The sequence below is a fragment of the Botrytis byssoidea genome (assembly GCF_014898295.1).
Source record: "Botrytis byssoidea strain MUCL 94 chromosome Unknown BBYS_009, whole genome shotgun sequence".
Classification (NCBI taxonomy): Eukaryota; Fungi; Ascomycota; class Leotiomycetes; order Helotiales; family Sclerotiniaceae; genus Botrytis; species Botrytis byssoidea.
Window position 1 is genome coordinate 683599 of NW_024065850.1, and position 24516 is coordinate 708114.

Genomic DNA, 24516 nt, shown 5'->3' on the forward strand with positions numbered 1-24516 from the left:
CAACTTGCATTAGGTATTTAATGTTGATGCCATGTATGCATGATGAGTGCATCGTATCAAGGGCTGGGCTTGAGATGAACGCAATGTAATCTTACTTTAATGATCAGGCGAAAAAGCGAGCAACAAACAGAGGTGGGATGGCTCGGTGGTTTCCGTTGTATAAAGCAGCAGTAAAGAATGTCACGTGAAAGACTAGTAAGGATAAACGCGGGGGATCTGCCAAGGGCTGACAGTTCGGGGTTCGGCAGAAATCATGCCGGATGTCAAGAGTAGATATATTATGAGTGGAAGGAGTGAGAATTGTCAAGTCCAGAGAATTCAAATCCCATTGATTTCAATACAATCAAGACAAAAATGCCGCGAGAAATCTACAATGTTGCTTCGAGCGATGTTCGAAAGGCCATCGACTCCTTGATTTTTCAAATGGTTCATATCAAGGATGAATCTGGAAAATTTCTATTGAAATTGGAAGACGGCAGAGTCATAGATACCAAAGGATGGCAAGGATGGGAGTGGACACATGGTATTGGACTTTATGGTCTTTGGAAAGATCACTGTCTCACCGGTTCTCAAGACTCCCTGGAGATTATCGAAAAGTGGTTTCAAACCCGTTTTGATGAAGGAGGAACTACCAAGAATATCAACACAGTAGCCGCGATGCTGACGCTAGCATACGTGTATGAAGAGAAAAAGGTCAATAAGTTCTTGCCATGGTTGGAGAACTGGGCGGAATGGGCAATGTATGAGCTTCCACGAACAAAATATGGTGGAATGTCACACATGACATACAACTCGACCAACGCTCAAGAATTGTGGGACGATACACTAATGATGACGGTTCTTCCATTAGCGAAGATTGGGAAAGTCTTAAATCGACCTCACTACGTGGAGGAAGCAAAAAGGCAGTTTCTCCTTCATATCAAATATCTTTTTGATACCAAGACCGGATTATTCTTTCATGGATGGACTTTTGCAGATGGAGGACATAATTTTGCAAAGGCGTTGTGGGCGAGAGGTAACTCTTGGTTAACAATTGTCATTCCAGAAATGTTGGAATTGCTCGACTTGCCAACCAATGATTCATTCCGTATTCATCTCATCGATACCCTGGAAGCGCAGTGTCAAGCATTGGTTCAATATCAAGAAGACGATGGATTATGGCGTACCCTTCTAGATCAATCTGCAGATACAGGATCTTATGTTGAAAGTTCTTCTACAGCTGGATTTGCATATGGTATACTGAAAGCATTAAGAATGCGATACATAGAAGGGGAGGAATATCAGAATTGTGCGATTAAAGCCATAAAAGCTGTGTTAGGAAAAGTTAATGATCAAGGAGAATTACTAGATGTCAGTTTCGGGACAGCAATGGGCCATACCTTACAGCATTACATTGATATTGATAGGACAAGTATGCCATATGGGCAGGCTATGGCGATAATGGCATTGGGAGAATTTTCTAGAGTGTTTATCTGATTAGCATTCATTTGTCTCATTTTCAATCATTGGGTACAAATTAATGTAGAAATCTAGAAAATCATAGAGGAAATGGAAATGTGATCCGTGTCACATTCTAGGTATGAAACCTTAGCATGTGCTTACATTTTTGTGCATGTAGCGCCGATGTGATAAATACAACCACCAAGTCGAAACTTTGAACTTTGAACGTTGAAAATTATACTTCCGAGGCAATCCTCATCCATCAACAGGGAAAGTCTAGCATAGCAATCTTTGCTTTTACACATGTTTCTAAATGCATGACTGACACCCATCGGCTTCAAGAGTAATAACCAGAAACAGAAAATGAATCAAACGAGCAGATATCATTTAAAAATAAAACTTTCAAAAATCAGAATCAATTACATTTAATCATAGTAGCAAGATTTTATAGATACAATAAGAATTACACCAAATATCATTCCTCAATCCCACAATTTCCAAAACCACCATACAAACCCCCTTGTACCAAAAAATCACCCTACCTTTCCACCCTCCCCCTCCCAGTCCCCTAAAACCTGTCCCTCCTCCTTCTCCTCTCCATCTCTATATTCTCCCTCAGAAAAAGTATCCCCCCACAACTCGTTACAACCCTCTCTCATAACTTTCAACCACTGCAACTTCTCCTCCACCACTCGATTCCTCTCTTCCCAATCCATCTCCATCCACTCGTCACTACCCACCACCGCCACATTCATACACACAAAACGACAATAAAAGGATATCGACGACGCCCCCTGATTTTTTGCCATCCTATTTGCTGCCAAAGCACGGCATCTACTCAAATTGGGTTCCAACGCTGCAGTGTAGAGAGAATACATGAAATCCAATTCCGCAAGTTCTCTGGCGAAGAAATTCTCGGGCCATTGTTTCAATTCTGCGATTCCCTCGGGCTTAAATTCAAGCCCAATTGTCCAAGTAGGTAATGGGGGGAAGATTTTCAACCGCACATCTTCGAGTTGGGCAAGGAGCTGGGCGAGTTGTTCAAGAGTTGCGATTAAATTCTCATCTTTATTTGGTGCTTCGTCCACTCCGCTAAGTATATCATTGAGCAACCTACGAGTACCGACATTCCAACGAAAAAGCGTGGCGCGACGATCTCGAAATTTTCCATGCCTAAATGCTTCCGAGGCTTCTAGAAGAACGAAAGTTTCTTTGTGGGCTACTATTGCTTGCTCGAGCTTTGGGATAAGCAGTAAAGCTACTTCACCACGTTGTCCTGCATCAGCAGCACTTGATGGATTCTGCAGCTCGATGCAAGCTTCACGTATTGCGGAGAGGTTTTTTTCTTGCTCCTGAGTGAATTCATAGAACTCTTCTTCTTTTGATGCACTTGCCATTATATCATCTAAAACTTTGAGTGCTGTCTTTTTTGAAGGTGAAAGTTGTTTTAATTGGTACAGCGCGATAGATTTGGCTAATTCTTCAATCATAGCTTGTTGTCTCCCTTCATGTATCTTAAATCTAGCTGTCCTCATCGTCGCGCTTTCGGGAACACCGTATTTATCTTGGTCACTCCATAGAGACATAGTTAGCGATCCCCACCCATGTTTTATTGACCGAGCATGAATTGCTGAGAAGCCAAACTTCAAAGTGTAAAAGTTAGTAAAGTCTTGAGTCTATTCGGTAGTAAGAGTAGAGGTGGGCAATAGAACTTACCCGCCGAATAACATTATCCCAAAAGCTCAGTTTTCTCATATCTTCGAAAGTTTGAATCGGAACAAAGTAAAGATATAGCACATCATTATAGTCCGCAGCATGATCCCTAACGATTGTTTCAGCAGTTCGCTGCCTTATGTGAAGCCAAGAGGGATAACTGGAACCCATCCTATATGCAAGTGGAGCTGCAGGTGCCTTGAAGACTGGTTCGATGATACCACCAAAAACCTGATATTGATTAGCCAAGTATTTCAATATTCATCCAAATTGATATAAATCACACTGTTTTCCATTTCATAACCCAATTCGGACTGAGGTGAATCCTCGAAATATGGTTCGTACCCATCGCCACGCATCTTAATATTCGGATCGTCGAGAAAGTCATAACCAATCGCATGTGTTAACTCGTGAATCATGACAATTGCTAAGTAATATTGGGCACCAGCTTTCTCCGCAGAGGTCAAATCGTTCCTCAATAGTAAATCACAGAGCTTCATGTCCAGAAATATCCAAATGACTGATCTGTCATCACTATCATAACCTAAGTGCGTGATACCAAGACAATTACTCTTTTGAGGAGCTTCATCCCATGGCATAAGGGTACCCGAGGCAAACCCCCAAATTATTCTTCTTTGTAACGCTTTTAAACATTTAGTAAAAGCCTTCTCGCATTCTACAGAACCGTTTGCCGTCCTAGTTTCTTGATCTCTGCGCCAGAATGTATAAACTCCTTCCGGAAACTTAATCGTTGAAGTACCTTGATCTACCGGTTTTCGAGGTCCTAAAAGCATTGCATCCAACTAAGAAATAAGTCAATCAATCATATTCACAAGATCTACCTCATAAAGTCGTGGAAGAGGGGACATACAAATGGTAAAGTATGCATTTCAGAAAGAAATGCACTTGCCAATGTAAGAACTGGCTTCATTTCCTTCAATATGTAAGGGTTATCCATGATGTAATGACCACCTTCCATCGGTTCGGGCGTTTGTAAAATCCATTCCCGTTGTCTCTGCCCGAGTTTCTCCCACATGTTTTGTGAGAATATAGGATGAATTGGAATTGAATCAAGATCTGCTTCTTCTAGAACTCTACCACTAACTACGTCAAAATCGACAAGCTCCCGTACCGTAAATTCGCGCATTTTCTTTTTTTGGAATTCCTCGATGCGTTTTTCCTCTTCGATCTTTTTTGGATTGCCACTAGGGTGAAGGTAGCCTGTGGGAGACCACCCGCTGGCTGCAGAAGCATAACCATGTGGGTGAACATAAACTCGCTTCTCTCCATATTTGGTCCGACCAACATTAAAGATTGTGCTTGTCGCTTGTCCAAACTTTATTGTTGGCATTGTCGGCAAATTTGAGAACGTTGATGTTGTTAAGAAGCGTTAAAACTTCCTGTGAAATGACAATTGTGTTTCCTGGATGTGCATTGTGGAAATTCTTTGTTGAATATTTTGAAAAGTCAACACAACAACAAAGAGAAGCCATTCACGATAGAGATGTCCTTTGAAGGACTGGCTGTGAAGGAGGACGGACAGTCCCAGCTCAGTGATACGAGAGTGAGAACCTTTTCTTTCAAGTATAGAAAGAAACGGAGGACTTTGAGGTAGCTTCACTGGAAGTATAGTGTATTCAACCAAGACAGAGTCATTTACACTTCTCTGGTAAGGACCATTCTACTATATCAATAGCATGAAACTTCATTACTCGATTTCTGCATAGGTAAGATGTTTTTTTTTTGTTTTTTCAAAGAACTTGGTCTGGGATGAACAAGAGATTTCAACTATGAAAAGAATGGCATCTTGCAGTTAGTTTCGAAGAGCCAACTCAATATTGATGATTTCTTCTTATAAGTATTGATATAAAATCCAAGTGCTAGGATTTGGCATGTTGGTAAGCACTGATAACTCTTGACAAAGATACAAAGATACAATACTCAGAGCATTTGAGGATCTTAACAGATGATGGAACATTACATTACATTGAATTAAGTGATAAGAAAACGGTAATTTTGGTTGTTCCTTGGAGAATCATTGACATGAATGTGCGTTTATGATATGATGAGACAAGGTGAGGAAATGTCAAGACAAGATTCACGTGAGTGGTGAATGGGAGCTTGGACCATAAAAATGAATGTCAGGGATCTCATTAGTGCAGTTTGAACGCCAAAAACATTATATAGCTGTGATATCCTCGGAAAAACTCTGTTTAGGAATAACAATAATCCGAACTACCCCCATCGATACTGCAACAAGATGGGTTCCAAGCCTACTAAAGAGAGTAGTCAGCCTCCAATTACGGCACCTCTTCCACTTCCACCTCCAACCCCACCACCTGCTCATCCTCAATTCAAATTGATTATCACTCCCCCTCCAACCGAAAAATCTCCAAGAAGATCTTCTGCATTCTCCTTGAACTCTTTTGAACTATTTGCAGAACAGAAGTTTTTCAGACACACAATCGGTCTTGAAAGATTTAATCAACCTTACACTACCAAGTTCCCTACTCTGAACATTGGAAACTATTCCTACTAAGGAGATCCTCCCCAGAAGTAATCAACCTTTACCACCGCAAGAATGCTTATCAAGTATGTATTGTTAGATATATCTCACACTCCCCCCTCCATACTTGGAAAGCTTCCATACTAATGATTCGCAGAGTCCGAACTCTCACTGGCAAGGAAATCGAGCTCGATGTCGAAGCTGACAACAAGGTACGTTTGTCGCAATAATTCCATATCCATCCTTTACAACCTCAACTAACATTCCCATCACAGATCGAGAGAGTTAAGGAAAAGGTCGAGGAGAAGGAAGGCATTCCACCCGTTCAACAGCGTTTAATTTATGGTGGCAAGCAAATGTACGTTCAATGTCATTTTACCCTCTTCCCTTCCCCTCCCCTCCCCTTCTCAACCCACCAACTAACATCTCCCCCCAGGGCCGACGACAAGCTAGTACAAGACTACGAACTCGAACCCGGAGCGACACTACATTTAGTTCTCGCACTCCGCGGCGGTATTTAAATAGCCTCTCATGTCATTTTCCTCTCGACTTTCGACCGCGTTGCTGCCTACCGAAATACCCCGCACCTCCTTCTTCATGACTTTTACGCATTCGAGCAAGTTTTCATTGGTTATGCCTCTTTTTTCCCCTTTTCACGATACGATACAATGCGATGCGATGCGATGCGATGCGATACGACGAGATTACATTGATGGGCAGATGATTGGGCATTTCATTGATGGATGACGCAAAAACTCCGAATATTATACAATGGGCGGTTTTTTGCGTGCCAGCATGACTTCGATTTTGGCTGTCTGATATGGGATTAGATTTTCAATAGACCGCGCATGTCTCAATAATAAACTCTGCATAAAAACACAATTCTGAAATTTCTTGAAGTTCATTCATTCATGTGAACATCCTCATTTGTGATAAAAAGATATACATATGGATAATTATAATTTACAATGCTGTTCATATACTAGGTAAATATAATAGCTATATAACAGCTTCAAACTCCACTCGATTCTAAAAAACCAATAATACAGTCCCTAAAATCCCAATATGCTAGAAGCCCTGCCGATATGTAGCAAAATATGTCGTCACCCATGGCCATGAAATAATTTAGTCCCCCAAAACGCCTCGCTGATAAAAAATATCCCAGTTCTAAAGTACCACTTCCCGATCAAAACCCCGATATATGAGATAATAAATGTGCAAAGAATGTTCGCTGTCTATCTTCTAGGTTTCTTAGGTCCACGGTTGAAGATATCGACAGGAGCTGGTCGTCTACGAGCAGGCATCATGGCTCCGGGTGTTGCTGGTCGAGATGATGATGCCGAGCTCGTGCGAGAAGATGGTGCGGATGGTCTTGATGTTGCCTTGTTTGGTGGGGAGGAAGAACGAATGCGAGTTGATGGTGCAACTGGTTTCATGATCTTGCGAGATGGCGGTGGCCGGGTCGTCGCTTTATGAGCTGGTTCTGTTTCTTCATCCTCGTCAAAAAGGTCATCTACATCATCCGCATCATCACCGAACATATCGTCATCTAGCATGGTCGGGGTTCCGGCTGAAGCTCCACTCATAGGTTCCTTTGAAGAATTGGGAACTGGCTTTCTACCACTCATTGCATCGCGTAATCTCTTTTCACGATCCTCAAGGGAAGGTCCACTAGCTGGTGAACCGAGAGCACCGGGACTTCTGGCACCCGATGGCCTGTGTCTAGTCAAAATCTTCAATGCAGGTTGGTTGGCAATTTTGTATTCTTGAGACATTCCAGCGGGTGCCCTTTGCACTTGTCCGTGTCTTAATCCGCTGGTCAAGGTATTAAGTTTACTTCTTTGACTCATTTCCTTAGCTTCTCGACGAGCTTTCGTCAGCACGCTTGCACCATCCGTCATTTTTGTTCTGCTACCTCCACCCCAAGTCAAGGAACTAGGTCCGGCATTTTGAAGAGCTTTTCCCTTGGTCAAAGGAACACCTCCATTGTGTGCGCGCATCCCATAATCCCTAGGAATCTTCGGTAAACGTTTGAGATCGACAAATCTGCTAACATGATCTTGTTTATGTTGCTTCAATGCATTCATTGAATTCATCAGAATGGCTTGAGCGCTAGCAACTTCCTCATCATGCTCGGTTTTGTATTTCTTGTACACTTGAGCCCACTTGGTTGGATCTCTTGGCACATAGTTCTTTGTTTGCCATTTCGGAATGTCTCGAACGATGAATGCTTTCCACAGCTCCGCAGTTTCACCCTTTATGTGTGGAGACTTTTGCTCGATTATGTGAAGTTGTTCAGGGTTGGTGATAGTCTTTAGGATAGGGTAGGCTACTTGGTATGATGTATATCCAATATCATACAGATCTCAAAGATGTTAGCGATGAACGATCAAATCATATTAAAGTAATAGACAAAGCCTACCTTTGATATTTCTCAAACATGTTGCTTTACAAAGACTGTACAGGGACTTGACACCGGTATGTTCTTCCATAATTTCGTTTCGTGTTAAAGGTAGGGATGTATGATATTTTCAAGGAGTACTCAAGGATCTCTAGATGTACTTGTGTTGGAGAGGCTGGCCGCTCGAGAGGTTGACAGATTAATAAGGGTTTGTGATTTAAAAGAGTTACTTTGATTAAATTGAAATTTTCGGACGGCAGAAATATAGAGATAAATTCGTGAAGTCAGGATCCTTTCCTGAAAGTAAAATGAATTAAAATTGTTGTAGAAATTTGAGAATTGGTGAATAGTATGCTTTATCACGAACAAAGAAGAAGTTTGGGGGAATTTATAGATTATGAAGCCCGCACTGAGTGAGGTGGGTCACTAGCATCTGGAACCCCGGACTAGAATATGTACTATGGTGCACTAGCGGCCGTGGTAAATTCGTAGAACTATTCTTAGCTTTCGAATGTTCCGCATCAATATTACGACCAACAGAAAATCATCGACAAATTCATACCTTCAAGATGGCTTCCTATCAACTCTTAGATCAAAGAGAGGAGGATGAACTACACAAATCTCGCCTTCTTAATGTCGAAGAAAAACCTTTCAAGCGCATCACTAAACGTCTACTCACTCCTGGATTCGTCTCTACACCTAGCAAACTTCCTACACCACCATTAGATACCAATGAAGAGATTGGGGAAGCTGATCAACAAAAGATTCTTGATGAGCGTCGTCAATTGCGCGAAGATGTACTTCTCGACTTCGCAGCATTTGACAGCAGTCTCGCGCGCATTCAATTTCTTCGCAATAGTAATGAACGCGAACGCGAGAGGTATAAGGCCGACAAGGAACATATTTTGGAGACAGCACAAGCGGTGAGAGATAGTACCGCTCAATTGAGAATTCAATTGGAAGAGGCGAAGACTACATTGGAACAGAGACAGAAATTCGACGAGTTGGCCGAGAAGATCACGAATAATATGTTATTGCGACCACGAAAGGATCAAGAAATTAATTTGAGGAAATTGGAAGACGAGTGCAAGGAGTTAGAAAGAGAAAGCAGAACATATGGTGAAACATGGAAAGAGAGGAGAGAACAATTTGGTAGAATTGTTGAGGAGGGAATGCAATTGAGAAGGTTGATTAGAGATGAGAAAGAAGAGGTCGAAAGACGAGAAGGTATGGACGGAGGGGAGGAAGATGGTGAGGTTGGAGATGGTGATGGGCCGACTCCCCAAAGACGAAATAGTACAAGTGATGACACAACACCAAGACAAGGAAGCCCAGAGAAAGATACACTGAAACCCAAACCTATGCCTTCTGGATCAATATCAAGATCCGGTTCAAGGCCCGGATCAAGGTCTGGCTCAAGATCCGGCTCAAGAGGTAGATCAACAAGTCGAATAGCATCTCCAACACGATCAGAACGGGCTAGAAGTCGAAAGCGTAGAGGGGAAGAGGGAGAAGGGGAAGATTTTGCAATGACAGATGCAAGTACTAAACAAGTGGACATGGAACATTCAGCCGACACCCCTATGGCGGATGGGATGAATTCAACGCAAGAAGGAACACCAAGAGTCACGATTAACGAACCAGAAGAAGGATCAATAGACGAGGGAGAAGTTGGTGACAAGATGGATACCACTTAGGTACTTTTAATCAATAATACTTTCAATACTATGTATAATAGAATGTACCATACCGGATCAGAACAATGCCCTCAACGGATTTGTATTATCTTACGCTGTAAACTGTGCATTTCATCATAACCCTCGTCCTCAGACATCATTCATAAATGCTTCGCAAAATCGGGTATATTCATCGTGAATCATGATTTCGTCATCCACAATCCTTAGTTTCCAGAAGCAATAGCCTTCTTCGCTTGATCGATAACATCATTTGCCTTTTCCTCTTCTGCCTCATCACCACCTTTTTGAACCAAGTCCTCCAACTTGAGTATAGCGTCTGCGAGTCGTTCACGAAGTGGTGGGAAGACTGCTTTGGTTTCTTCGATTGCGGCGCGCTATTTGATTATTAGTTCTTGATTCCCAAGTTGTGAAGGCATAAGAGCGCAAGAAAATAAGGTACTAACCTCCTGCTTCAAAGAATACTCTCTATTCTCATCCTCCTCAGTAGCATCCTCTAATTTCTTTAATCGTGCCTGTTGAGACACCAACTCTTTATGATACGAAGCTTCTTCCTTTACAAGACGAGCAACAGATGATGTAGCTATAGCGAGTTGAGATGGAGGTGCCATTTTGAGTGATTTTCTGGAATTTTCGAAAAAGAGAATCGTGTATGTTTGTTAAAGTTACGAGACTTTGAGGGGCTGAATTTTGAGGATAATGATACTGTCCAGGAGGGGTGCTTGACCGCTTTTTTGGCAGAACGATGTCGTCGCGAGATCAGATGATTTGCTTTAAATTCTTCACACCAAAAGTAACAACTACTTATCCATGGTAGTGCACAGGATGTGTCTAGAACTGTTGTGGGAAGCATTGATTTGGTATTTATTTAATTTCGCGTCGATAGGTAAGATCTCTATTTCATACAATTGTCGATGTGAAGAAGATTGGATTGAGAAATGAGTATCTTCACCGGGTCATTATTTATATATCTGCTCCTCGCCATTTTTTTATAGAGGCGTTGAGCAAGAAACAAACTTTTTCTTTCACGATAGTTAGTTCTAGCCACCAGTTTCTAGCCACCAAACTCTAGCCACCAAACTCTAGCCACCAAGTTCTAGCCACCAAGACTACGATACGTAGGTACCTACCTAGGTAGGCATTGTTAACTTCAAGGAGCCAGTGCTCACAATTGTTGGTCATGAGAGGTGTCAAGATGATAGGAAATCATCAGCCGAGTCTTTCTATCGGACCGATCAGGTGACCATTGAGAAAGTACTCTGGTATAGAATGTCTTCATTCCTCTCGTCGTACCTTGATACTTTTCTGCCAGCTCTTGTCATCTAGAACAATTAGAATAGGCTGTTTAGGGTTACAAGTATGTTGAGCATGAGCCTGTAGTCACGCATATTCCTTAATGTTACATAAAGTGATAGATCATAGTCAGATCCATCAAATTTCATTTCTTCAAAGCTATAATCTTCGTATGACATTATAATAACTAATTCCCGGTGCACGACATGTCACTTTAACATCGGAATTATAAAGTACGCACTGCGTAACCTGTTTGTCCGCTTGATGTCAAATTTCTCGCATAGAGTACGACATTATATGTCTCAATATAGGGAGACTTTAAGTTGAGTCGGGACGAGGACGATGAATCAGTTACTTCAAAAGCCAATTGTTTGGTAATGACGAATCTGGAATGACTGCTTTTGGCAGGTTTCTGCAATGAGAGGAAGGAAACAATCTTAGATGACACAGTGATCCCTTGCTCTTGTCTTGTGTCGTGGTTCGCTCCAAGAGGAAGGGGATCGAAAGGCCCTACAAACTAGTTGCAATCGCTTGAAGTTTTTGCGGGGTGCGGACTCCTGGTATAACTTCATTCTCCGCAAAGTCTCATAAGTTATAAAACATATTGACGTTATTCACTGGTACAATATGTGATCATTCACAACGAGCGCCAATAAATTTTGGTCATACATAGATCAACGAACCCATCTGTCGTAATTTATACAGCATAGGCTCATTACCTCGCTGAAATATGACTCTGGCTACAAATACGTTTATTCTCATAGTCCCTGGTGTCTTTTGGCTTTTCCCGCATCCATATTCCTTTCCAACATCAAAATGATTCTTCACTCTACTCTTATCAGTGCCTTGATTGCAATATCATTCTTACCATGGTTATCCTTTTCCGCACCAACAGTGAGCCGAGCTGCATCTCCTAAATATGTATTTGCTCATTTCATGGTAAGTTAGCCTTGTCGATAGTCTTTTGATACTCATATTAACCAGTTTCTTGACAGGTCGGGATTGTCGAGAATTATAAACTATCGGACTGGAAGATGGATATGGCATATGCACAAGAGATCGGTATTGACGCATTCGCTTTGAACTGCGCAAGTATCGATAGCTATACTCCCACACAACTTGCTCTTGCATATCAAGCAGCTGAAGAAACCGGATTTCATGTTTTTATATCATTCGACTTTGCATATTGGAACAACGGAAACACCAACAACATCACAGATTATATGAATAAATATGCATCTCATCCTGGCCAAATGCAATATAATGGAGGAGCTGTTGTTAGTACCTTCGTGGGAGATTCTTTTGATTGGGCACCTGTCAAAGCTGGAACAAATCACTCAATTTTTGCCATTCCTATGATGCAAGATCCCATTGAAGCAAGTTATCTCTCCACATCATTTGATGGTGCTTTTTCTTGGTTAGCGTGGCCTACAGATGGTGGGAATAGCATTATCCCAGGTCCAATGTCAACTTCATGGGATGATAAATTCCTTACATATCTCAAAGGAAAGCCATATATGGCTCGTAAGTAACCCATGATTTTGGATGTAGGAATTATCGTTAACTTTCATTTAGCTGTTTCTTCATGGTTCTCGACACATTTTAACTCTAAGAACTGGGTATTCATAAGCGAAGAACTCATTACCGACCGATGGAATCAAATGTTGGCTATGAAGCCCGCACTCATTGAGATTATATCTTGGAATGGTAAGTATAATATTTCATAAAAGCAAAATTAAGCTCACGAATATTCTAGATTTCGGCGAGTCTCACTACATCTCTCCAGCGGAGCCAAATCATAAGGATGATGGTTCATCACAGTGGGCTGACGGCTTTCCTCACGATGGTTGGCGTATAATTTCGAAACCATATATTGCTGCTTATAAAGCCGGAGTAAGTACACCAACTGTCACAGAAGATCAGCTTGTATATTGGTATCGACCAACTCCCAAAGGCATTACTTGCACGAATGATACTCTTGGACCTCCAAATGGACGTGAAATGCTCGCCGATGATATATTCGTCACCACTCTTCTTACAAAATCAGCAACTCTAATTGTTACTAGTGGAGATAAGACTCCTGTATCAATTAACGTACCTGCTGGTATCGTCACCACCAATTTCACCATGGGCGTAGGGAACCAGTATTTCATGGTTACTAGAGAAGGCAGTCCCGTTTTGAATGGTTATGGTGGTTTGAATATAGCCGACAAGTGCGAGAAGTACAACTTCAATGCTTATGTGGGATCTTTGAATGGTACTAGTAACGATGGTCCACCACCACCAACTACAACAACGTCAACGAGCACTTTAATAACCACGACTTCTACCTCTACCTCTACCTCTACATCGTCAACATCTAGTCCCATCACCACAACAAATACCACAAGTACTCCCGCAACTTCAACTACATCTTCGTCTTCTAGCACTACAACATCGACTAGCATGACCACATCTACCACATCTACCACATCCATGATTCCCACTACGACCACAACTTCTTCCTCTACTTCCAGTTCCTCAACATCTACCGCCCCTTCAACACCTTCTCCCTCTACAGTCTGTACCTCAGGCTGGGGTCCAGGAAATTATATCGGTCTCTGTCAATTTACCTGCAACTTCGGCTATTGTCCTCCGGGTCCTTGTACATGTTTATCATATGGCGCTCAAATTCCTGAGCCGCCAATCACAAATCAAGCAGGGTATCCTTTACCAGGAGAAGATGATAGTTATTTGGGATTGTGTAGTTATAGTTGCAATCATGGATACTGTCCACCTACTGCTTGTCGATTGGGTTAGGTTTAGTTTGGTTTGGTGAAAGGTGAAAGGAAGAGAGGATGTGTGAATATGGTTATGACTTCATTTGATATGAAGCAGTGGTAGAAATTTTGCGGTATTGATGTTTGAATATTTTATGCTTCTTTGAATATACGTTTAACAAGATCTTTTTTTGCAGTTCATAGAATGATTTATTGGTATCTGAAATGCAATGGGATGATAGAATCAGATAGATAGATATGATGAAGATCTATAGATACATCTGATATCCTCATTAAATAACAAAGAATCTAGATTGTATGAATATCTAATTATGAGGTGTTGGCTGGTGGGCACAACTTTATCAAACAGTTGGTTGGATCGGACGTTTGTAGCCAACCATTTCGCCAAAAGAAAAACCTAGCAAGTAAAAAGTAGTTTTAATGATTTCAATTTCTCAGAAAAACCAAAAGAGAATGTATCCGAGCCGAACCAGCACCATGTCCGTCTTACTTTTTGAAATTTCGAGGTGAATTGCATACACTTGCAGCCGAAAGACGATCTACCTACGCCTCTTCGCCGCATAACCACGACCTCAAAACATTTTTGGAGGTATAAATTTTCTTCTTTTCTCAACATTGGTGATGAAATCTTCTCAACAATACATAGCCTCCAAAAACAGATCGATATGTTCGCCGAGATCGTTAGCGGTTTGGCTCTGGGTTATCTGCTATGAAGTATCATTGCCATGGAAATCAACCATCTCCGTGCATCAAAGATGAGAATTCCTCTTATTCGGCTCCCAGTGGACCCAATGAATATGGTCTGGTTGATTTTGGAACCATTTTTCTGGAGAGTTTTGGATCAATTACCTATAAACTTTGGCAATTTTGGTCATTATTCACGTCGAGGCTGGCATTTTCATGACAAAGCAACATCGCATTTGAAATATGGCCCAATATATGGACTAGTCACTCCTTGTGATATCTACGTTTATGTTGCAGATCCTGATGCTATTCATGAGATATTTACTCGGCGCGGAGATTTCTTCGTCCTTCTAAGATGTACAGTAAGTTATCAGTCAGCAGGTTTGTTGATCCATAGAAAGCTAATTCCTGTTAGCTCTTCTCGAGGTCTACGGTCCTTGTATATCTACAGCAAACTGGACTAATTAGCCTCGACACAGAAAAGTTTTGGCTGCACCCTTCAACGAAAATATTATGAAGTTCGTTTGGCGGGAGTCACTCACGCAGGCAAATGAAATACTGGAGACATGGAATCAGCGATCCGTATCTCAGAAATTTCCACCGCTAAAGATACGCGCAAACTTTCATTAAATGTTCTCGCTACAACTGGGTTTCGGAAATCATATCAGTTTCGTAGCTCTGCCCAAGCTGGAACAGATGAAGCTAGTAGCTATCGTGATGCGTTGCAAACTGTGCCGGACAATGTAATATTGATCATGTTTATCCCTTTCCGATATTTGTGTCTACCCTTAATGCCGAAATCTTGGAGGCTAGTGGGTAAGGCTGCTACTGATTTCAAAGTATACATGGAAAATATGCTGGATGAAGAGTCTACCTTACTCAAAGAAGGTAAAGTCGGCAGTGGAACTTTAATGACTTCTTTTGGAAAAGCTTTGGGAGTACATCAGAAAGAGGACATGGTTCCATCCCAACAAACAGCACAATCTCCTTTCAAGGGCCTTACAGTCGAAGAAATTTTTGGCAATATTTTTGTTATAAAGTTCGCCGGGCACGATACCACAGCAAATACACTAGCTTTCAGCATGATCCTCCTTGCAGCTCATCCAGAAGTTCAAGATTGGGTTGCGGAGGAATTACAAGAAGTCATCAAAGACGCTGCCGACGAATTATTGGAATACGAGAAGGTGTTTGAGAAGCTTAACAGGTGTAGAGCTGTACTGGTACTTGACTCGACCCATTCAAGAGTTTCCACTTCTATATTCTCATCTATTCTAATGAATCCGATATAGCTCGAAACTCTTCGACAATTTCCGCCCATCATGGCACTGCCAAAGTGGAGCAATGAAATTCCGCAAACGCTACAGATACAAGGGAAGACTATCGTCATACCACCCCATACAGGAGTAATGCCTAGTATACTAGGAATTCAAATGCATCCAAACTACTGGAAAGATCCATCACTTTGGAACCCTTCTCGCTGGATTGAATCTACGCCAGATCCGACTTCTCAAACTAACATATTGATCACAGAGAAAGTTATTACTCCTGCCATTAGTACATTTTTCCCTTGGTCTGATGGACCACAGAATTTTCCTGGTCAAAAGTTCTCTCAGGTCGAATTTGTCGCAGTTTTGACAATCTTGTTACGACATCATCGAGTGAGTATCGTTCAAACGTCAATGAACCCCCAGAAAAGGCAAAAGAGAGAGCCTTGGCTGTCACTGAAGACTGTGACATGGAATTGCTTCTGAAAATGCGAGACGCTGACCAAGTAAAATTGACTTGGAAGAAGGTTTAAGGAGGGATATGGTTATTAGCGTGGAGCGCACAGCTCAGGGCCTGATTTGGGGGGTTTCTTCGTGTATTTGTCGAATGACAGACTCAACATATCTCGAGATTTTTCATTAGTAGTCAGTTTCAAAGCAAACTTCACTATGTCAGTCTGCGGCCACTGAGATTGATCAGACACGTGTTGTGTGAGTTTATCTCACACTGATATCTAAGAAAGGAGAGAAAACGGCACAGATTTCTATAGATCCACGGGAATAACTATGAATAGTGCAAGGAATTTGTGAGTAAAAAGAAGGGTAACAACATGGTTACCCGAGCAATATCAAATGTGAACTTAGGCAGAAATCAGGCAAAAATCTATAGTAGGGCCGCACAATATTAATATATTATTTCAACTTTGAATATTTGTCTCCTCAACCGCCCACATAACAAATTCATCAACCTCAACGATGAATCCCAATTCGAGAGGCAACTACCCACCTGGGTATGGATCTCTGAATCTAAATTCCTACGCAAACCAAAACGCACCAGTATATGACTACTCATCCGGTCAATACTATTACCTGCAACCACAACCTTGGCCCACTCCAAATCCTAATGGAGGATGGCAGCCTCAAGGCTATCAACAACCTCATAGCACACCATATTCCAATGGAGCATAGCAGCCACAAGTTCCCGGACCGCTAAATTGCGTCCAGCACGAAAAGTTGTACTTCAGTGCAGCAATTGCTCTCGCATAGGTCATGAGCTGAAGAGATGTGTTGGCCCAGTTAATGCATTCGGTGTTATCGACGGGTGTCTAATGTGCAACAAAAAGGACCACGTTCTTTTTGAATGTGTCAAAGCCTGGAAATCCGAGGGTAATCAACGCCACTTGTTGATGCTCGGTCGAAATCAGAAAGCTATGATATCATGGCCAACTGAATTGACTGAACATCCAGTTGGGCAAGCCCTATCCGCCAGAACCAGACCAAAAATCTGGACGCCATCTTTCGCACTGCAGTACCAATTAGAAAATCAACATCATTGGAGAGACTATATTTACGCACGAACATGGCAGAGAGATCTACCACTTGCACAAGGTCCAGCCTGGGATAATCCTTCTTTCGTGATTTATCTCAAAGATAGATTGGAGAGAGGATTGACCCGTAATGCAAGTGGTCTCGGTCGTCGACCACAATCAGAACTTCCTCCGCCATCAGCACAATATTTTCCTCCTCCGATGATGCCGCAACTTCCATCATACGTATCATTTCCGCCACCATCACCACTTCATCCACCACCACCGCCGTCGCAACCGCCAAGATCAGCACCCGACTCATCACCTGATACATTTACTCTCGCAGGACTTGAGGGCTTTACAAAATCGCTCAGAATTTGATGAATCTTGCTCCCGCTGGTGTTAATAACGACCGTGATCGGAAGAAGTTAGCCATCAAGGCTGCATCTAACGCCAAATTCAAGGATCGAAGTCAAAGCCCCAAAGTTCAGACTGAGACTAAAACTCACTGTGAAAGATCGCCCCTTCTCACACCCCATATAAAGTTGGAAGATCCCACGTCTTAGCCTGAATTTAAAACTAGTTGGGTGAAGGCTAATAGTGGTCCCCAGTTACCTCCTCCTGCCGAAAAGGGTCGCCGATCTTCTCTCTTTTTTTCTCTGTTCTTCTTCCTCAATCTTTTCTTCCACTTTTAGTGTAATCTCTGAACCTTTATGTTCATTACTGGACCTTTGTGTTCACATGGCCTTTCGTGGGGTTCATCATGCCTTTCGGGGGCTCAAAGAGTCTTGTTATTCTCTTCCGCCTTTAATAGGGCTTGGTCTTCTTAGTAGAGCCAATCTTATACCATGTAGTTTAAGACAAATGCATCATTTTGCAGCCCAAACTTTTTCCATGCATAAGTGATTCTTCTAGAGGGAAGGAAGGGGAGAGCATTTGATATCGAATGAACTAACAAACTAACAAATTGATAAAATTTCCGAAGTATACATTGAATGATATAGCCTGACAGGTGGGACAGCATTCATTTTTTGGCAGAAAAATTAAGCGACACAAAACGGTATGAAGTACAGTTTTTGACAGCCACTTGACTGGTATGTAGATCTCCAAATCTCTGCTTAAACACTCCTTGCTGGTATCAAAATAGGAGAGGTAAAAGAAGATGGCAATAGGAGTACAAGAAGTTCTCTATACAGTGCGCACTCTTCGGAATTATATTTCAGAATTTGGAATGGCCAATTTGTATTGCTTTGTTGAACTGCCACTTGTGCTTCCTGGATAAATATTTCTTGAAATCAACCATATCAATGAACACAATCCAACACATATGATTTGCTGAATAGATCGTTTTGTGAGTGATAGATGGTGAAGTCTAATATGTATGGTTGATTGATGAATGAAGTGAAGTTAGAGTTTGATGCAAAATTTCCGGCTAGTGATATGTGCCTAGGATGTGCCTGAGAATTTACAACGGCCGCTAATTTGATCGCTAATTATTAGTAAGGATCGAGATTGACTGCCGGCATTGCTAATTGCACCTGTCCTCCTTCATATGTAACAAACAAACTTTGATTTTTGAATTGCCTACCTAGATAGACGTTGATCAACTACATAATCTAAAGTAATGTGGATATATGAGACTTTGGAATCAATTTCACAACTTTCAATTTATGAATGAAGCCCTCAATAGTCTAATTCGAACTCTTATGTCCCCGAGTTTCACAAGATAGTGGCCAGAATCCTCCCATTGGTGGATGATGAGCATCATGATTAGAAACGTACTTATTTAGAACTTCTGATTTTCCCATCATTGATATTTGACCTGAGCGTAGCCATCGATCACGCTTGAGTATTGACCGTTGTGCTCTCAACTATCTTTCGAATCAATATTAAGGTAACGTGGTTTATCATCGAGTGGCCCATATCATCGAGTAGCCCACTTGCACCTTAATTTACACTTTCAAACCCATATTATTCAATAACAATTGAATTAATTGATTGAAATTATTAGTAATCTAATAATCTAGGATCTATTATATTATTTTAATAAATTCTTATATTATATTCTATCTTTTTGTATTTATTATAATATTAATTAGAAAATGCTTTCCTATTAGAATTCTTTTCTTTTTAATATTTATTATATTGAATCTAAATATCAATTTTTTATTGAAATAATATATTAAGAATCTTTTATTTAATAAATTTTTTTTTTAATATAATTAGATTTTTTTTTATATATTGATATTTATTTAATACTTTATTTATTATTCGAAATATATAAATCTTTACATTTAAAAATGCATTTTTATAAATTAATCTTTTTATATTCTTGATTAAAATTAATACAATTTCGAATATAGATATAAAGGAGTTTATTTAATAATAAATTATTCGAGATTTAATTAATATTAATTAAAAAAAAGTTTTAATTGGATTATAAAAGATTTGAGAGATTTATTGATTTAGATTAAAAAAGGGAGAGGTAAATATATAAATTCGAATATTTAATTTTGAAAATATAGTTTTAGAATTAAATAGAATTAAATCTATTTTTTGAAATCCTGATTTTATATTTTAAAAAATAATTGATTTTTTATATATAATTTTAAAAGCTATAAAGAATTTAATTCTCGAAATATAATTAATATATGCTTTGATAAATCTATTAATTTAATTATTATATAAACATTTTAGATTATTAAAATAATCAATATTAAATAATTAAATTAAATAATTTGAATATAGTAATAAATATAAATATATAATATTGTTTTTTTTATAATATACTTAAAAAGTTATTGATTTGTAGTTTTTATATTCATTTAATATTAATATTTGATATTTGCTTTTTTTTCGATTTTTAATATATTTATTAAAATATTTTAATTATTCTAAATTCATTTTATTATTCGTTTATTTATTAAATATAGATTTAATAGCTTATTCTATAGAAAGATTTGTTTCAATATATTAATTAAAGAAATGAATTTATTTTTAAATTATTAGAAATAAAGAAATAATTTTATCCTTTTTATTTCTATATATTATTATAATCCATTCTCAATTATTTAATTATATTAAATTATTTTATTATTTTATTTAATATTAATTATTATTATTATATATATAATCTTTATATAATCTATTTTTAAAATTCTAGAAATTTTTTCAAAATACTACTTTTCGCTAAGATTTGCATTATTGAAAATTTTCAAAAAGTTTAGAATCGTTATAGAAAGCTTTTGAAATTAAAATATATTAAATCATTCAATTAATACTTATAAATTATAGTTCAAAACTGTCCCATATTGTTATATTCTTTAATTTAGAATATTATTTATTATATCTTTTATATTCTTAATTTAAATAGAAATCTTTTAAAGCTAATTAAACTAGATATTAAATACTTAGCTTTGTTTGTAATTCTCAATCTTTATAAAATTTATTCGAATTTCTATATAAAAATAAATCTTTATTTTTATATCAAAAAGTTATATAAAAAATATTATAAAATATACTAATTTTTTGAATTTTTTATTTTTTTATTTTTATAAATAGTTTTAATAATAAAAAGTATATAAGCTTTTGATTATTCGAATTTATTATAGATTATTAATAAAACATATATTAAAAGAAATAGATATAAATTGAGGTGAAAATAGGCTATTCAATGATATGGGCTACTCGATGATAAACCACGTTATAAAAATGTGATGTTAGCGAAGTGGAATGCTTGACCCTGTTGATTTTGACATAGTGCTAACTATTTTACAATCCAGGAGAATAAGAACCTACTGCAAACCACATTATAAAATAGCTGCATAGCAATTGTCTCTCGTCTCTTGCCAGAAGTTCGCAGCTGGCTATACTGCAGATAGCATGAAACGAGCCCTTAATATGATAAAATGACCATTTGTAGGCTATAATCTATTCATAGAAACCAGGTTCAGCTAAGACAAGCTCATGCAGTTCGCGTGTTAACGGCGATTGCGGGAGGTACTGATCGGAAATGGGTCTGGCGTGCCTTAATCATAGCCACTGAGACTTTCTTTGATCTTAAGACGCAAAACCCCTGTTGACATGTATTTCGATTTGCCTAGAAAGACATTGATAGGTTTTAGCTAGCCATGAGAGAGGTAGTTCAGGAATGAGCTCTATCTCTGAAATCACAACAAGTAAACTCTGGTAAATACTGCACGCCGCGTTTGCTATAAGACCGTGGCGTATAACTGACTGCCCGCATTTTGCATCTTGTTGATCAATCATAATCCTTGATTCATCGACAGCCAATCACAGCAGATTGCCAATGACAAGCCCAATATGCCTATTGGCAGGTTTAACCCTCTAGTGTGCACTCTCTGTAGCCGGCCAAAACCTGCAATTGATTTATCTGTCGTAAATCCGGTAGCTAAAACTGAACTGGGAGCATAGAAATCTCATTTCATATCTGTTTCTTAAGCCCCATGAATATGTCGACTCAACGGGTATTGATAACGAGGAGACGAATTTACGATTCCTATGACCGATCTAACTAGTCTTGCGATAAGTTCAATCACTTCATCCACGTGAAATCGCAATCGAGCATATGAATTCTGAAGGTCCCATCGCCTGGAAAAATAATCAGGAATCATTTTACTACCGACTTTAAAACATTAGATCTAATATACGACACCGAACTTATCTTTATGCTACCTTTGGACTTCGACTGAACAGACATCGTATCAACTTGCCAAATGGTTCAGCTAATCGTCACAGGACCTATGCCAGAGCGGATCGAGCGTGCGAGAGCTCTTCAGCGCAAACTTTTGGAGCTCATCTGTAAGTAAATCCGTTTGTAATATTCAAACATATCGCGACCCATACTAATACTAACCCTAAATGTAGTAGCTGCGAGGACAGGCTTACTTGAACTTATTCCAACACCTCGAGAGTCAAGTATTAGTTTTAAGTGGAGATTTACGAGTCCTGAATATGATGGATTTCCTAGTGAATCGGACGAAATAAATGAATTCCATCCGCTGCCGCAAAAAATGACCATCAAATGGTCGTTGGAAGATATCTATAAGTGCAACAAGGCGATTGATGGAGGCTTCATTAGTATAACAGCATCATCACAATCTCACAGATGGACAAGACAAGATATTCAGGAGCATATGAAATGTCGTTTGCATGATTTCATAGGTAAGCGTACCAGATTCTCTAACAGATCAGCTGAGTGACTGAAGTTTCTAGAGTCTTCACTCGGGCCTCTTAAATCTTGATCACATTGGATTAGTCCTATCTCGAATAATGAACGGTTCAATTTCTACCGATGGCAGTTCAGCGAGACGTTTTCCGGGTTTCGGAAGAGGCCTTTCTCTCTATGGCGTTCGGCAAATTACTTCGAGCTTAACAATGCTTTAGACACTGGGGCCTTGACAGTTGTTCCAATTCGTGAATACGAAGCTAGCCAGAACAAAATCTCAGCGAAGGCTTGCAAGCCAAAAGCGCAGGTATCGATCAGCGAAATGCCACTTTCAGCAATTATACCCTTCCATGAGAATGAGGTGGAGATACTAGCAAGCGAAGAGGCTCAATGTAACAAAGCGCCGGCAAGCGTCATATCAGGCAGGTTTGATGAGGGACACGGCACCTCGGATCTCAAACTACTATGTGACTAAGCATGGAGCCACTTAGAGAATCAGTATACAACGAACGACTGCAAGAAAAACTATACTAAAGCCACACTCAATATAGGCTTAACTTTTGCAATCCAGCTGAAAGAGCAGATTCAACGTGTCAACACGCTTGAGAAGGAGAATGATATATTGAAAGTACAAGTTTTACAGCTAGAACACGATCAAGCAATGCTGCAACAAGAGATCTCAAATACGCGGGAGAAGGATGAGAAAGATGTTTCAGCCGCAAGATTAGAGGGGGAGAAAATTGCGGAAGAGAACATATTGAGGCTTTGGAATTCGGCAAAAGAGAGGCGTAGAGTAATTTGAGTCTGTGCTATGGAGAAAATATTTCAAAGACAGGGAATTTCGTCAGGTATTACAAGTGACGCTCGCAATGATCTATCGACTCCTTCTTTAGTAAAAGCAAACTTCAATATTGGGGAAAGGAAGGACTCAAAATATGCCCTAATAAGGGTAAGAATATATTACCTTACCTTGCTAGCACGTACTAATTGAACTCCTTAGAGTCCTCCAATATGCGCAGACGAAAGTCGCAGCCATCTATCCAAAGCAGGCGCTCTCAATTCACCTCCAGCTACCAACCCGACGGATTCAGCAGATAATGCCATGAATTCTTGCGATGATCTTCTTCCTACCATTGCAACTTTTGATTCCCAGGAATCTTGCGAAGGAACTGCCACTACCAATGCTTCGGTACAGATTCCGCCTGCTAAAAACGTATTCCACGAGTCCTTTCTTAATAGGATCTTTGGACCTATAAATCGCAGTCTCAATATAGTTTCGCCATCGCATATTCTAAACCCCGTTAGATGGACGAGACTCTTCACCATAAATCTGGACACTCAACCATATATATTCCCTTCATCAACCCCTATATAAACTTACGGGCAAATTGTACATTTTGTCTCCCAAGCTACAGCAAAATCACCTCGAGCGACACAAGGAACCACTTATCCTACTCTTTTGCGACTTTCGCAAGACACAGACGAGTACCATTACATTGGTCATTTTGTTGTAAGCAGTGTGGTCACAACAACAGACTTCAATCAAGTCTTGAAAAATTTGCCTGATCTCTCGCCAGATGATACGCAGACCAAACAAAAATTGCTCAAGGAAAGAGATTGGGCTCTGGGCTCTCTTTCAGAATCTGTAAATGACTTGCCGGTTGATATTTATACTTTACAGTATGTTTTCTTTGGCAAAGAACAATACAAGATTCTCGTAGATGCAAAGAATAAGGATGATGCTCTGAAGGCTGCAGATCATACCATCGATTTGTTGATAGAGGCTGATAATCAAACTGATGAATCTTCCACTCCATCTACAACAATGGATAAAGCTAGCCAAACAAGTTTGTTGTCAGAACCGCATAACCATGATATTACCCCTCTGCCTCTAAAGATTCCGACTGCACCTAAGGCAATGCGGAGTGGTCATTCAACTATCGAGGCTCAAACTCTCTCGGGGTCAGTTCAACATGATTCTGTCCGTTCGTCACTTTCTCAAGTCCAAAATCTTCCAACGGAGTGA

At 39.8% G+C, this 24516-nt stretch overlaps 10 protein-coding genes across 10 annotated transcripts; 7 read left to right on the top strand and 3 right to left on the bottom strand.

Annotated features, from left to right (window-relative positions):
* Positions 1-354: 354 nt before the first annotated feature.
* EAE97_005350 (uncharacterized protein) lies at positions 355-1476 on the top strand (the record flags this gene model as incomplete). The annotated part of the gene is made up of 1 exon (XM_038875862.1): positions 355-1476. One exon carries the CDS (start codon positions 355-357, stop codon positions 1474-1476), a length of 1122 nt encoding a protein of 373 aa, XP_038733199.1.
* A 491-nt stretch (positions 1477-1967) lies between these two features.
* On the bottom strand, positions 1968-4504 carry EAE97_005351 (uncharacterized protein; the record flags this gene model as incomplete). The annotated part of the gene is made up of 4 exons (XM_038875863.1): positions 1968-3083; positions 3157-3384; positions 3438-3956; positions 4025-4504. The coding sequence occupies 4 exons, from the start codon at positions 4502-4504 to the stop codon at positions 1974-1976; spliced, it is 2337 nt and encodes a 778-aa protein (XP_038733200.1). The 3' UTR covers positions 1968-1973.
* Positions 4505-5501: 997 nt separating this feature from the next.
* Positions 5502-6529, top strand: EAE97_005352 (uncharacterized protein). The gene is made up of 4 exons (XM_038875864.1): positions 5502-5745; positions 5817-5871; positions 5935-6017; positions 6096-6529. The coding sequence occupies exons 1-4, from the start codon at positions 5735-5737 to the stop codon at positions 6178-6180; spliced, it is 234 nt and encodes a 77-aa protein (XP_038733201.1). The 5' UTR covers positions 5502-5734; the 3' UTR covers positions 6181-6529.
* Positions 6530-6894: 365 nt separating this feature from the next.
* Positions 6895-8151, bottom strand: EAE97_005353 (uncharacterized protein; the record flags this gene model as incomplete). Its single annotated transcript, XM_038875865.1, has 2 exons — positions 6895-8024; positions 8082-8151. The coding sequence occupies 2 exons, from the start codon at positions 8149-8151 to the stop codon at positions 6895-6897; spliced, it is 1200 nt and encodes a 399-aa protein (XP_038733202.1).
* Positions 8152-8629: 478 nt separating this feature from the next.
* Positions 8630-9757, top strand: EAE97_005354 (uncharacterized protein; the record flags this gene model as incomplete). The annotated part of the gene is made up of 1 exon (XM_038875866.1): positions 8630-9757. The coding sequence occupies one exon, from the start codon at positions 8630-8632 to the stop codon at positions 9755-9757; it is 1128 nt and encodes a 375-aa protein (XP_038733203.1).
* A 203-nt stretch (positions 9758-9960) lies between these two features.
* On the bottom strand, positions 9961-10365 carry EAE97_005355 (uncharacterized protein; the record flags this gene model as incomplete). The annotated part of the gene is made up of 2 exons (XM_038875867.1): positions 9961-10131; positions 10201-10365. The coding sequence occupies 2 exons, from the start codon at positions 10363-10365 to the stop codon at positions 9961-9963; spliced, it is 336 nt and encodes a 111-aa protein (XP_038733204.1).
* Positions 10366-11863: 1498 nt separating this feature from the next.
* EAE97_005356 (uncharacterized protein) lies at positions 11864-13846 on the top strand (the record flags this gene model as incomplete). The annotated part of the gene is made up of 4 exons (XM_038875868.1): positions 11864-11986; positions 12043-12571; positions 12623-12754; positions 12804-13846. The coding sequence occupies 4 exons, from the start codon at positions 11864-11866 to the stop codon at positions 13844-13846; spliced, it is 1827 nt and encodes a 608-aa protein (XP_038733205.1).
* Positions 13847-15077: 1231 nt separating this feature from the next.
* On the top strand, positions 15078-16309 carry EAE97_005357 (uncharacterized protein; the record flags this gene model as incomplete). The annotated part of the gene is made up of 3 exons (XM_038875869.1): positions 15078-15731; positions 15801-16065; positions 16125-16309. The coding sequence occupies 3 exons, from the start codon at positions 15078-15080 to the stop codon at positions 16307-16309; spliced, it is 1104 nt and encodes a 367-aa protein (XP_038733206.1).
* Positions 16310-16751: 442 nt separating this feature from the next.
* Positions 16752-17868, top strand: EAE97_005358 (uncharacterized protein; the record flags this gene model as incomplete). The annotated part of the gene is made up of 3 exons (XM_038875870.1): positions 16752-16786; positions 16975-17548; positions 17677-17868. 3 exons carry the CDS (start codon positions 16752-16754, stop codon positions 17866-17868), a joined length of 801 nt encoding a protein of 266 aa, XP_038733207.1.
* Positions 17869-22038: 4170 nt separating this feature from the next.
* Positions 22039-24516, top strand: EAE97_005359 (uncharacterized protein; the record flags this gene model as incomplete). The annotated part of the gene is made up of 8 exons (XM_038875871.1): positions 22039-22123; positions 22190-22486; positions 22709-22957; positions 23042-23283; positions 23326-23439; positions 23491-23679; positions 23730-23790; positions 23906-24516. The coding sequence occupies 8 exons, from the start codon at positions 22039-22041 to the stop codon at positions 24514-24516; spliced, it is 1848 nt and encodes a 615-aa protein (XP_038733208.1).